We start from the raw sequence: 14102 nt of genomic DNA on the forward strand, positions 1-14102 counted from the left end.
GCTCAGACTTCCTTTGTGACCTGGGCCAAGTCCCTGCGCTCTCTGTGCTGTTTACTCGTCGGCAAAGTAGTGGCTGTGACAGCATGTGAGTGGGGCCAATTATCCATTCAGACACAGCTGACACCTACTTTGTTCTGGGAACTTTAATACTGTGACAAAGTTCTCTAAAATAGGCACCTTCCCCACCGTACCTCATTGCCCAGGGTAGGCAGGCAGGGCAGGCTAGATCTCCTACCGACACTTGCGCACGCCTCCTCCTGGCGCAGAAAGAAACCTGTTCTGTACCGAAATACAAGCAGCAGCTGTGGCCTGGGCCACCAGGTGGAGCACGGTGAACACTCTGGGCCCTGGGAGGACGAAGCCAGTGCCACTAGGAGCTGACTGGCTGGGGACGGTTGTCCACACAGACTCTGGCCCCATCTGGGTGGGCTTGCAGCAGGCATCCTGGGCCAGAGGAGGGGCCCTGGCATCTATCCAACACCAGGACCTCTCTTTAGGCCTAGGCCAAACTCTTCAGAAGTCACAACACACAGATGTGGGCCCCGGTCACGCCTCATGGGCTGTCTCTGGGAAGAAAATCTCCCGGCATCGCTGCACTGTGTCCTGAGGAGACACCACGCTGTGGCCAACAGTCCGGGGGTCGGCAAAGATCTCAAAGTCGTTCCCACCCTGCACACAGAGGACAGGCAGAGGAGGCATATTTAGGCGGAGTCCCTCTCCACATTGGCTGTTATGGACGTGCCCCTCCTCCTGCCCCTTCAGAACTGCCAGGAAGCCCACCTTCTCACCCCTTGTCACACCTGCCCTGACTTGCTGTGTGATGCAGAACAAGTGCCCAACCCTCTTGGGGCCCCAGCTTTCCGATCTGTGTAATGGGGCTGGTGAGCAATGGTTGTTCTCCAGGAGCCCCCCAAGAGGTCTGTTGTGTTGCCCCATGTTCTGGCCTTGACCTCAGGTGATTTGCGTTGGAGAAGCCACCAGACCTGGCTTCTCGCTGTCCACTGCATTGGGGGAAACCTGGGGTGGGCCACACTCACAGGGCTGGTCTCGTTCCCAAAGAAGTGGATGGTGTCGAAGCTGTCCTGGTCCAGGCTATCCAGGCAGTAGCGCTTGTCCCAGCCCTCGGGGAAGACATCAAAGCTGATCATGCCTCCTGTGGGCAGGGGTGGGGACTGTTATTCCCTGCTGGGAAGGGCAGACAAGGCTAACAGAAGAGCTGCTTGTTCATTCATTCATTCAACAACCCTTGAGTGCCTACTGAGGGCCAGGAACAGGACACGGGACAGACTTAGGATCCTCAAGGAAGTTATGACACAGGTTGGAGAACAAACAAGACCATGAAGTGGGTAGGGGAAGCTCATCCAGCCAGGGTGGTCAGGGGAGACCTCTGAGGAGGTGGCAATGAGCTGGGACCTGAGCCGAGTGGGGATGGCTGGGGCACAAAGTACAGCCCCTGAGGCAGGGAAGAGAACGAGCATCCCAGCAACGGAGGAGGCCGGGAGAGGCAGGGCGAGGACGGGCAGGCCCTGGGCATCACGTGGAGAGGGAGGAAGAGTCTGGGGAGGACTTTGGGCAGAGGCATGTCATGACTCCAGCTCCAGCCTCTCTGGCCACTGGGGAATGGGTGAGGTGGCAGAGGGGAGCCCGGCTGCGTCAGGATCAGTTGGAGCCTGGGACAAGCTGCTGGCAGTGGAAGTGTGAGCACCGGTGGGATTCTAGACAGGGGGCCCTGGGACTTCTAGGAGTTTGGACTTGGGAAGGGGCGGGGGAGAGCACTCAAGGGAGAGGCTCTGGTTTTTGGCCTGAGAAACTGGGTGGGCATGGGGCGTTTACCTCTGAGGTATGAGGTGGGGAAAACTGGGGGCCAGTAAACACTGAACCCCTTTCTGCATCGGGCTCAGCCACCCTCTCTGCACTGAGCAGGGGAGGGGCTCCTAAAGCTACTGGGGGCCACAGCCTGGTCTTGGGAGGGGCAGATGGTTTGAGGAGGGGCCCTGTACCAGGCCTCCCAGGTCCTCTGCAGGGTGGACGTACCTCGAGAGAACCTCAGCCCTTTGCCAGCAAACTCTGTTTTCAGGGCTTCCACGAACTTCTCCCGGATCTTCTCTTTCTGCAGAGGGGAGGGGGCGGATGGCAGCTCAGAGGACATGCTGTGTGCCAGGCCCTGGCTGGGCACACAGTCCACGTGAGCGTGCTGAGCATTCTAGGTGGGTAGGACCCCCAACTGTGCAGATGAGGAAACTAAGGCTCAGAGAGGGGTCGTGCCTTGGTCAAGGTCACCTAGCCCTGGTGGCAGAGCCAGGGCCTAAATCCAGAAGGGATGGGACTGCCAATGGGGCTGTGGGCTGGGTCTTCTGAAGGGGGCCTCAGAGGAGAGACACAAGCAGGAAGGGTGAGGAGACGGGGCAATCTGGATCCCACATCAGTGTCTACCTCAGGGCAAGGCTCGATCCTGTTATCTGTGCCCAGCTCAACAAAGCAAATACTCAAAAATGAGTGCAGGAGCTGAGAGCAGGAAACCTGTGAGGAGATGGCTGTGGGCATTCACAGAGGGCAGCAAGATGCCAGGCATGGCAGAGCACCCACCATGCAAAGACGTGGCTGGGCTGGGGACTAGGTAGTGCCCAAGCCGGCCCCGTCTCTCTGAGCAGGAACTCTGGCAGCAGCTCCACAAACATGGAGCAGGGTGACATTCCCCCCCCAGCCCCCAGGATCTCCATCTCAGAGGGCCACAAAGGCGAGCAGCTTTGCCCAGCCTGAGGGGCAGCTGAACATCTAAACCAGCCAGCAGGACACTCAGCTGACAGAGGGTCTCGAGACCAGGCTGGGAAGTCTGACCACATCCTGGGGGACCAAGAGGCGCTGAGGATTCTGGAGCACAGGAGTGGGGTGGCTGGTATGGCCCTGTAGTCAGAGCTGGGTAGGACTGGGGCAGAAAGGCAGGCAGTGGTCAGCAGCATAGAACTTGGAGAACTGGCCCAGGGAGGATGTCAGATATAAAGCCAGACACCCCCAGCCTGAGATCTGAAGGCAAGTAGCCAGGCTTGGCTACTGTACTCCTCAGCTGTGTGACCATGGGCAAGTCACCTGACCTCTCTGAGCCTAGTTCCTGGACTAAAGGACAAAGAAGTAATGAATGACCCCTGCCTGCTTCCCTCTCATGGAAAAGCAGAGATAAAGGATGTGAGCCCCCTGCCAGCCTTGGCCTGGCTTTCCAGCAGGTAGGTGGGCCCCAGGGAGGCCAGAGTCCCCACCAGCGGCCACTCTGTAGGCCCAGGGCTACCATTAAGAGTGCCCCAAGCTCTGAAGAAATGTTTCCACATGGCCGAGGCTGGCTGCATCTCCCTTCTCTGGAGAACAAGGCTGGTCACTGGACAGCCCCATGTGCAAGGCCAGCCCCGGCAGGGACCGGCACTGTGACCTCGAGCTGGTTACTCACCCTCTGGCCTCAGTGTCCTCATCTAAGGAAGGGAAGTACTCATCCCCCCTTCAGGGTTCTGGAAGACGAGCTGGGTTAAACATTTATTTACATCAGCTCTGGGCCAGGGCAGGGCGCACAGATCAGGAAGGTTCATGCCCCTCCAGTGCCAGAAGGGAGCAAACAAGAGCCAAAAATACTTGAGAAGGCTCTGGGGTGGGGAGTTAGTGTGTGGCTCCCCAACTCCATGCCAGGTGGGGTCCATGTGCCACCTCGTCCAGTCCTCATCACAGCCCATGGGATGGGAACTGCTATTACCCCCACCTTACACATAAGGAAACTGAGGCACACGTTCGTAAAGATGCTTTTCCAGGTTACAAGGAAAATGGGTAGAGCTGGAACTGGGAACCTGGGTGGACAGGAAGGGATAACCTCTCAGCACGTGTGTTGAGGGGGAAGGGTTCTTTGCCTATGACCAATCCTAACTACTCCAAAACAAAAGTCCCCGTGGCTGGGCGCAGCGGCTCACATCTATAATCCCAGCACTTTGGGAGGCCAAGGTGGGCAGATCACTTGAGGCCAGGGGTTTGAGACCAGCCTGAACATGGCAAAACCCTGTCCCTACTAAAAAATACAAAAATTAGGCCGGGTGCGGTGGCTCACGCCTGTAATTCCAGCACTTTGGGAGGCCGAGGAGGGCGGATCACAAAGTTAAGAGATCGAGACCATCCTAGCCAGCATGGCGAAACCCTGTCTCTACTAAAAATACAAAAATTAGCTGGGCGTGGTGGCGGGCGCCTGTAGTCCCAGCTACTTGGGAGGCTGAGGCTGGAGAATCGCTTGAACCCAGGAGAAAGAGGTTGCAGTGAGCCGAGATCTTACCACTGCACTCCAGCCTGGTGACAGAGCGAGACTCCATCTCAAAAAAAAAAAAAAAAACAAAACCAAAACCAAAACCAAAAAAATTAGCCAGGTGTGGTGGCATGAGCCTGTAATCCCAGCTACTCAGGAGGCTGAGGCAGGAGAATTGCTTGAGCCTGGGCAGCGGAGGTTGCAGTGAGCTGAGATCACGCTACTGCACTCCAGCCTGGGTGACAGAACGACACTCAGTCTCCAAAAAAAAAAAAAGGGTGTTTCTTTGCGAGGTGTGGTGGCTCACACCTATAGTCTTGGTGCTTTGGAAGGCTGAGGCGGAAGGCCCACTTGAGGCTAGAAGTTCAAAACTGGCCTGGGAGACACAGCAAGATCCCATCCCTACAAAAAATTTAAAAAATTAACCTGGCATGGTGTAATGCACCTGTGGTCCCAGCTACTCAGGAGGCTGAGGTGTGAGGATCGCTTGAGCCTGAGAGATGGAGGCTGCAGTGAGCTAGGACTGGATCACTGCACTGCACTCCAGACTGGGCAACAGAGTAAGACCCTGTCTCAAAAACAACAATAACAACAAAAAGTATGCCATGTGCCAGGCATAGGGGATCCAGAGGAGAACAAGCCGCAGAAATCCCTGCCCTCATGGAGCTTACAGTTCTGGGACAGGGACAGACAGTAATTCGGATTTTAAAAGTAGATGGTGAAAGTTGTCCAAGGCTGCTTGAGAAGAAATAAGGTAAGGGAAGGAGCAGGAAGTGCAGCAGTGGATGTGATACTCTCGGAGGCCCCACTGGGAAAAGGACGTGAAAGGGGATTTGAAGGAGGGGAGGGACGAGCTGGGCCTGAGAGAAGTGTGCTCTGGCAGAGGCACGGCACTCTAGAATCAGCCAAGAGGCCATAGCTGGAGCAGAGGGCAGGGAGAGCCACCGAACAGGTCAGAGAGAATGACAGAATGACGCGGACAGGCCAGCGTGGAAAGGTTTGGATGGGTGGATTGCTCCATCCCCAAGAGGGAGGGAGGCGGAGGGGAGAAAAGCAAAATGCACATCAAGGTTTAGCAGGGGCAGCAAAGGCAGAGGTGAGAGGACCTTGGTGTGTTCCAGGAATAGAAAGTGGAACTTAAAGGGCACAGAGAGGAGACGTGGAGAGCCGGAGCCAGACAGAGCCCTCAGGGCTTGAGGCACCATAGCAGGGGGCTAGGACATCATCCAGCTGGCAACGAGGAGCCAAGGAAGGATTGTAAGTGAGCGGGTGGGGCTGGGGAGTGAATGCGGCTGACATGTTTGAAAGGTTCTAATGGGCCGTGCGCAGTGGTTCACGCCTGTAATCCCAGCACTTTGGGAGGCCGAGGCAGGCGGATCACCTTAGGTCAGGAGTTCGAGACCAGCCTGGGTAACATGGTGAAACCCTGTCTCTACTAAAAAAGTACAAAAATTAGCTGGGTGTAGTGGTGCACGCCTATAATCCCAGCTACTTGGGAGGCTGAGGCAGGAGAATCGCTTGAACACGGGAGGTAGGAGTTGCAGTGAGCCAAGATCATGCCACTGTACTCCAGCCTCTATCTATTTTTTTGGAGACTCTATCTCCAAAAAAAAAAAAAAAAGCAAGAAAGGTTCTCAGTGGCATTGCTGGAGAGCAGGCTGGCAGGGCTATGCAGGGGGTAGGGAGGGACAGACAGGAAAGTTGGGGCAGCCTGGAGCTGGTTAAAGGGGTAATCTAGAGAGTGGGGTCTCAGTTCTGCAGAGGAACAGATTTGACACTGACTCGAGAGGCTGATGAAATAGGAGTTGTTGGACCCGATGTGGGTGGGAAGGTGGAAATGATGTTCCCAGGTGTTGGCCTGGCTCAGTGGGTGGCTGCCTGGTGCTGGTCACCTAGGAAGGGGGACCAGCAGCATTGGAAAGATGCAGGTGTGTCTACAACAATAGCGAACAGTAGGTGCCTGAAAGGGTATCAGTTAAATCAGAACACATCCCCCAGTCTATTTTACCGATGAGAAAATAAAGGCTCAGATAAATTGAGTGACTGAGGCCCTACAGGCCTACGGTTGCATAGCTAGTGGTACCTTGTCCAGTTCGGAGAACTCGATCCTCTCCTCCAGGGTGCAGCTCCGGCCAATGGGCGAGATGTTCAGCATGCCATTCCGGAACTCGATGAAGGTTCCACTGGTGGTGAGGGAGGGCGGGGAGCCAGAGAGAACCAGAACAGCCCTGAATTCAAATCTAGCCCCACCTGGGACCCCAGCGTCCTAGGACTTCAAAGGGGACAAGAATCCACACTCCCCGCAAAAAATCAGGGGCCCAAGTATCTCCAGGCTCCCTCTGAGGGACCCACACTTCTCCTCCCTCAGGCCCCAGGTTCTGGAGACCAGGCTGGTGGGACCTCACCGCTTCTTGGGCAGCCTGAGCAGGGCCATGTAGCTGAGGCAGAAGTTGATCAAGTCCTGCAGCAGCTCCTCCCCCAGGTGGTTCTGGATGGTCTGGCCAAGGAACACAGGGCTCTGAGAGTGGCCTGGGCTGCCTGACCCTGAGACAGGCACAGTATCTCTCCCCCAGCCCAGGACAGAAGCCCCCTTGGACTGCTCCACTATGGAAAAGTGGGGTGCCCCTGGCTAAGTCCTGGGGGACACTGACCTGCTTGGAGAGCAGTCGTCCATGCTTATACTGCACCGTCCCGTTCTCGGCAAACACATAATCAAACTTCTCAATGACTTCGGGGTCACATAGAGGACAGGAGGAAGAAAGAGTGTGAGACCACGTCTGTGACCCCACAGGCAAGTAAAGAGAGAGGAAGACCACACCCTTGGTTTCACATTCAAAGGCCATTTGTTCAATCCGAGGCTGCAACCTGCTTCTCCAGCCTTTCTCCCTCTGCAGCTTGGTTTTCTTCCAAATAAGCCAGTCACACCTGTGGGCCTCTGCACACAGGCATCCATGCAGGTCCTTCTGTCAGAACCACCCTTCCCTGGCTTCCCTGCCACTCATCCTCCAAGATCCAGCTTCCTCCTCTGGAAGCCATGCAGTACTCTCTGGCAAAGGGCATCATTTCCACTTGTGCTCCCCCGCCCCTCTGCAGAGGGGGTTCCTTCTGTTCTACAGCTGCCATCGCACTGCGTTCTCAAGGCTGGCTACATGGGAGAGTTGGAGGTTTCAGCTCTGGCTGCCACGAGAAGCAGCTGGAGTGGGTGGGAGGTGGGAGGCGCAGGGAGCACAGCACAGAGGCTGTTGCGGGGTCTGGGTGGCACATGGTTACCTGGACTATGATGGTGTGGTGGAGATGGAGACAGAGGGGACAGGGAGATATTTTGGGGTTTGCTGATGGAATAAACAAGAGGTGGGGAAAAGGAAAAATTCGAGGAAGTTTCTGGCTTGAGGAACTGGAGGCACCCACTTTGACTGGGCTGAGACCAGGGGCTCTGAGGTCCAATCAGTTTCCTGGATAACTTCAGAGTCATCCTCTGTTAAATGGGATGATCACGCCTACTCTAAAGTGTGATTGTGGGGATCAAATGCAATGACATTAACACATGATCATTTTTGACAAGTGGTAGCCATCATTGGTTCTGCCCTTTTATTTATTTATTTATTTATTTATTTATTTATTTTTGGATGCAGAGCCTCACTCTGTCACCCAGGCTGGAGTGCAGTGGCCTGATCTTGGCTCACTGCAACCTCCGCCTCCCAGGTTCAAGCGATTCTCCTGCCTCAGCCTCCCGAGTAGCTGGGATTACAGGCACGTGCCAACACACCCAGCTAATTTTTTGTATTTTTAGTAGAGACGGGGTTTCACCATGTTGGCCAGGCTGGTCTTGAACTCCTCATCTCAAGTGATCCACCCACCTCGGCCTCCCAAAGTGCTAGGATTACAGGTATAAGCCACCGTGCCGGCCGGTTCAGCTCATTTTAAAGATGAGGAAATCAAGACTCAGCAGGGAGAAACGAGAATGTAAACTGCATAAGGGCAGGTTCTGCCTGCTTTGTCCCAGCTATTTCTCAAGGGCCTGGCACAATCCCTGGAAATAGGAGGTGCTCAAGTGTTTGTCAAATCAGTGAGGGAACTATCTGGCTGCTCTCTCTCTACTTCTTCTTGCCCCACAGAAGCAGGACTGGCTCTTTGAAGATGCTCAGGAATCTCTCAAACTCCCCACTCCCTCTACAGCCCCAGGCTCACTCCTACCTTCATCCCCGTCACCCAGCTGCTCAGCGATCTTACAGTAGTCAGAGCCGCCCACCACACCGATCTGCACTCTACTTCGCAGCTTCTGCAGGAAGGTGGCCACCTCAGGGTCAATTTTCTATGGGGGGAGAGGGGAAGCATAGCATTCTGGCTTTCAACATGTCTGGGACCTCCACTTAGCCCTCACTTAGTGCTCAGAACCCAGGAGCCCACATTCTACCTGGATCTGAAGCAGTACAAAGCTTAGACACCAAAAATTAGACAGGTTGGGCACCGTGGATCAGGTCTGTAATCCCAACACTTTGCAAGGCCAAGGCAGAAAGATCACTTGACCTAGGAGTTTGAGACTAGAGCCTAGGCAGCAAAGGAAGACATTGTCTCTGAAAAAAAAATTTTTTTGGAGACGAATTTTTGCTCTGTCACCCAGGCTGGAGTGCAGTGGTGTGATTCCGGCTCACTGAAACCTCTGCCCAGGCTGGAGTGAGATGGCACGATCTCAGCTCACTGCAACCTCCGCCTCCCGGGTTCAAGTGATTCTTCTGCCTCAGCCTCCTCAGTAGCTGGGATTACAGGCGCCTGCCACCACGCCCAGCTAAGTTTTAAATTTTTAGTAGAGACAGGGTTTCGCCATGTTGGCCAGGCTGGTCTCAAACTCCTGACTTCAGGTGATCCACCCGCCTGGGCCTCCCAAAGTTCTGGGATTATAGGCGTGAGCCACCGTGCCCGGCCGAAAATTTTTAAAAATTAGCCAGGCATGAGCTGGGCACAGTGGTTCACGCCTGTAATCCCAGCACTTTGGGAGGCCCAGGAGGGTGGATCACCTGATGTCAGGAGTTCGAGACCAGCCTGGCCAACATGGCGAAACTCTGTCTCTACTAAAAATTAAAAAAAAAAAAAAAAAATTGGCCATGCGCGGTGGCTCATGCCTGTTATCCCAGCACTTTGGGAGGCCGAGGCGGGTGGATCACAAGGTCAGGAGATCGAGACCATCCTGGCTAACATGGTGAAACCCCATCTCTACTAAAAAATACAAAAAAATTTGCCAGGCATGGTAGCACACGCCTGTAGTCCCAGCTACTTGGGAGGCTGAGGCAGGAGAATGGTGTGAACTTGGGAGGCAGAGCTTGCAGTGAGCCGAGATCACGCCACCGCACTCCAGCCTGGGTGACAGAGCCAGACTCCATCTCAAAAAAAAAAAAAGAAAAAAAAAATTAGCTGGGCATGGTGGCAGGCGCCTGTAATCCCAGCTACACAGGAGGCTGAGGCAGGAGAATCCCTTGAACCTGGGAGGTGGAGGTTGCAGTGAGCCGAGATCATGCCATCGTACTCCAGCCTGGGGACAAGAATGAGATTTCGTCTCCAAAAAAAAAGAATTAGCCAGGCGTGGTGGCACTTGCCTGTAGTCCCAGCTACCAGCTACTCCAGAAGCTGAGGCGGGAGAATCACTTGAGCCCAGGAGTTCAAGGCTGCAGTGAGCTGTGATAGCGCCACTGCACTCCAGACTGAGTGACAGAGCGAGACCCCGGTCTCTAACAACAACAACAAAATAGCATCACAATCAAGTTGATTTTTGAGGAGCCAAAGAACAACATCAACAAAAATAGCCTCACAAAACAATGCTTAATATTTGCTCTGGGCAAATAGATCCAGATAAAGGCCTGGAGGGAAGCCACATCACAGTAACCACATTAACTTGGGGAGCCAGCCAGGCCTGGGATCCTGGTGTAGTCAGAGGGGACTTTACCCTTCTCTGTTACGTTTCCATTCTTTACCAGGAGAGTGTGCTCATGAAAATGTATACAATTAAAAATTAACTTTCAAAAGGCACTAAGCACAGAGGCTGGCCCGTAGACAAATTAATAGGCTGTTCTTATTCAGGTTGTTATGTTTGTGGAGCAAAAGGTCAGAGGGAGGGGTCAGAACTGTGCCTAGGCCCTGTCACCTTTGTTCCAGTTCTTTTATTCATTTATTTGTTTGTTTGAGATGGAGTTTCACTCTTGTTGCCCAGGCTGGAGTGCAATGGCACAATCTTGGCTCACTGCAACCTCCACCTCCTGGGTTCAATCGATTCTCCTGCCTCTGCCTCCCCAGTAGCTGGGACTACAGGCGTACGCCACCACGCCCAGCTATTTTTGTTGTTGTTGTTGTTTTGTTTTGTTTTAAGACTGAGTCTTACTCTGTCGCCCAGGCTGGAGTGCAATGGCACATTCTCGGCTCACTGCAACTTCTGCCTCTCGGGTTCAAGCGATTCTCCTGCCTCAGCCTCCCGAGTAGCTAGGATTACAGGTGCATGCCACCACGCCTGGCTAATTTTTTGTATTTTTAGTAGAGACAGGGTTTCACGATATTGGTCAGGCTGGTCTTAAACTCCTGACATCGTGATCTGTCCGCCTCGGCCTCTCAAAGTGCTGGGATTACAGGTATGAGCCACTGAACCCAGCCTAATTTTTGTATTTTTAGTAGAGACCGGGTTTCACCATGTTAGCCAGGCTGATCTAGAATTCCTGACCTCAGGTGATCCGCCCACCATGGCCTCCCAAAGTGCTGGGATTACAGGCGTGAGCCACAGCAACCAGCCCACCTTTGCTCCAGTCCTGCTATCTTCCTCCCGGATCCACCCCTGCAGGAAGGCCTCCAGGGCCCAAGCCAGGGCAACTTCACCACAGAGGCTGGGGAGGGGCATTTGGGACCTAAGAGAGGACGCTAAGACCTGGGTTCCCATCAGCCACTGCCCGGTAAAGCCCATCCCACTGCTCCCCCACGCTAGGAGACCTGTCGGTTGGTCCTTGAGGCCCCCAGACTGGAGGGTGGGTTACCCACAGGGAGGGCATGAATGAAGCCTGCTTATTGATGCATCCAGCTGGTGAGGGGGCTTTTGGGGACTCACTCACAATGAGACCCAATGGGAGAAAAACTGAGCAGAGATAAGAGGCTCAACACAGCAAGAGTCTTTAGAAGAAAACTACTCTTACCCTCACTATGCCTCAGTGTCCTCACAGCAAACAGGCTAGGCCTGGAGCCTCTCACCTCCGGGTGGGTAGAGCCCATAAACGAATTCGAAAAGAAGCCCTCTCTGCTCCACGACTGGGGGTGGAAGGTAAAGTGGGTGATGGGGCTTCAGAACCTAGACCCAGGCCCAGGCCTGCAAAGGTCGGGGTGGGAAGACTCCGAGACGCCCTGTCTCCCACCAGATGGTGACTGACGCTTGGCTGTGTGCTTGTGTGCCTGGAACCCCGGTTCAGAAGCCAGCTCCGACCACTGGTGTGTCGTAGGGCTGAACTAGGGTGGGATCCCCGGCTCAGGAGGCGGGGGCGTCCGTGAGCCAGGCCTTAGCGGCGTGTGAAAGCCTCTGGGGAGGGAGGGAGCTAGGCCCCTGCTCGCAGCCTCCTCCCTCCAGTACTGGATCCAACCCCAGCACTCCCAAGCAGAACACAGGCAGAGACGCTGCGGAGTCAGTGACGTGAGGGCCAGGTCCCCTCACTCCCGGTGGGTGGCCCCGGATGTCAGGGGGCCGGGTACCGCCGCATCCCACACTCGGTCCCTGGGTGTCCACGGTCACGCTGCTGCAGACCCCACACTCAGCCTCGGGGGTGTCCGCGTGACACTCCCGGCGGGAGCTTCCAAACTTCAGGGTCCTACCTGGCGAGCCGGCGTGAGGGTCCCGTCCACGTCAAACAGGCAGAGGACGCGCTCCTTCCTGCGGGCTGCCTGGGCGGCGACTGCCATGGCTGCAGGTCCGCGCGCGGGGCGGAGTCCCGAAGAAGTGCCGACGGGGCGGGGCCTCAGGGGGGCGGGGACATCAGACTGCCTGAATGGCCGAACGAAGAAGGGGCGTGGTCTCGGCGGACGGAAGCGGGGGCGGGGCCTGAGCCGATTCTGATTGCTCCTGGAGGAGAGGAGCGCGGCATAGGGCGGAGCGGAGCCCTCCAGGTTCGATTGGATTGCTCCAAACAAGACGGAGGTGGGGCCTGAGCCTGGGACCGGCAGGAAGTGAGAGGGTGAACCCGGAAGACAGGGGCGGGGCCAGAATTGGCGGGTTGATAGTGATTGCTACAGGCCGATTAAGGGGCTGGGTCCGGCGGGGCGTCTACCATGCAGTGCAGTGTCTGGTGGGCCAGGCGGGACTGATTGCCGAGGTCGCTCTCCACTCTCACAAGGTTTGTGGCCATCTCTTTGCCTTACAAATTTTGAGTTGTAGGAAATCTCCTGAGCCGGGCGCGGTGGCTCACGCCTGTAATCCCAGCAGTTTGGGACGTCGAGGCGGGCGGATCACCGGAGGTCGGGAGTTCGAGACTAGCCTGACCAACATGGAGAAACCTCGTCTCTACTAAAAATACAGAATTAGCCAGGCGTGGTGGCGCATGCCTGTAATCTCAGCTACTCAGGAGGCTGAGGCAGGAGAATCGCTTGATTCCAAAGAAGCCAGAGGTTGCGGTGAGCCGAGATCGCGCCATTGCACTCCAGCCTCAAAAAAAAGGAAAGAAAAGAAAAGAAATCTCCTGAAGGCCTTTGTTCAGGCTTTGGACTTTGCCGAATTGCCTTCCCCGAGCCTTATTCCTTCTGTCCACACATAAGACCCAGCTCTCAGGGTCTACCTCCTTGGAGACCTTCCCAGATTCTTCTTTTTTTTTTTTTGAGACAGTCTCGCTCTGCCCAGGCTGGAGTGCAGTGGCGGGATCTCTGCCCACTGCAACCTCCACCTCCCAGGTTCAAGCGATTCTCATGCCTCAGCCTCCCGAGTAGCTGGGACTAGAAGCGTGTGCCACCATGCCCAGCTAATTTTTGTATTTTTACTTACTTTTATGTTTATTTTATTTTATTTTTTGACACAGGACGATTTATTTTATTTATTTATTTATTTATTTATTTATTTATTTATTTTTTGAGACTGGGTCTCACTCTGTTACCCAGGCTGGAGTGCAGTGGCACGATCTCGGCTCACTGCAACCTCCACCTCACAGGTTCAAGCGATTCTCATGCCTCAGCCTCCCGAGTAGCTGGGACTACAGGCGTGTGCCACCATGCCCAGCTAATTTTTGTATTTTTACTTACTTTTATGTTTATTTATTTATTTTTTTGACACAGGGCGATTTATTTATTTATTTATTTTTTGAGACTGGGTCTCACTCTGTTACCCAGGCTGGAGTGCAGTGGCACGATCTCGGCTCACTGCAACCTCGGCCTCCCAGGTTCAAGCGATTCTCCTACCTCAGCCTCCTGAGTAGCTGAAACTACAGAAGTGCGCCACCACGCCAGGCTAATTTTTTTTTTTTTTTTCTGAGACGGAGTTTTGCTCTTGTTGCCCAGGCTGGAGTGCAATGGCGCGATTTCAGCTCAGCACAACCTCCGCCTCCCGAGTAGCTGGGATTACAGTCATGCACTACCACGCTCGGCTAATTTTGTATTTTTAGTAGTAATTTTGTATTTTCACCATGTTAGCCAGGCTGGTCTCGAACTCCTGGCCTCAGGTGATCTGCCCGCCTCAGCCTCCCAAAGTGCTGGGAATACAGGCGTGAGCCACCGTGCCCAGCCAACCTTCCCAGATTCTATTCACAATTATTTAACCATTGCGTTGACTTTGGAGTCACTTCCAGGTTGTCTTCCCGGCTCCACCACTATGGGACCTTGGACAAGTCAC

General features: G+C 54.6%; 2 protein-coding genes across 3 annotated transcripts in view; one reads left to right on the plus strand and one right to left on the minus strand.

Moving 5' to 3' along the window:
• Positions 1-128: 128 nt before the first annotated feature.
• PMM1 (phosphomannomutase 1) lies at positions 129-12425 on the minus strand. 2 transcript variants are annotated; one of them, XM_054469937.2, is made up of 8 exons: positions 12104-12425; positions 8465-8582; positions 6922-6998; positions 6676-6767; positions 6354-6453; positions 2035-2110; positions 1038-1153; positions 129-669 (listed from the first exon to the last, which is right to left on the minus strand). In XM_054469937.2, exons 1-8 carry the CDS (start codon positions 12188-12190, stop codon positions 547-549), a joined length of 789 nt encoding a protein of 262 aa, XP_054325912.1. In that variant the 5' UTR covers positions 12191-12425; the 3' UTR covers positions 129-546. The 2 variants fall into 2 exon arrangements, with proteins under 2 accessions (XP_054325912.1, XP_063519031.1); XM_063662961.1 differs by lacking the exon at positions 8465-8582 and having other exon boundaries at positions 12104-12123.
• Positions 12426-12470: 45 nt separating this feature from the next.
• The window catches only part of XRCC6 (X-ray repair cross complementing 6), a 74032-nt gene continuing 72400 nt past the window's right edge, over positions 12471-14102 (plus strand). The window contains exon 1 of the mRNA XM_063662960.1: positions 12471-12621. The gene's annotated coding sequence lies outside the window, so the exon portion shown is untranslated. The remainder of the gene's footprint in view (positions 12622-14102) is intronic.

Source organism: Pongo pygmaeus, chromosome 23 (assembly GCF_028885625.2).
Source record: "Pongo pygmaeus isolate AG05252 chromosome 23, NHGRI_mPonPyg2-v2.0_pri, whole genome shotgun sequence".
Lineage (NCBI taxonomy): Eukaryota > Metazoa > Chordata > Mammalia > Primates > Hominidae > Pongo > Pongo pygmaeus.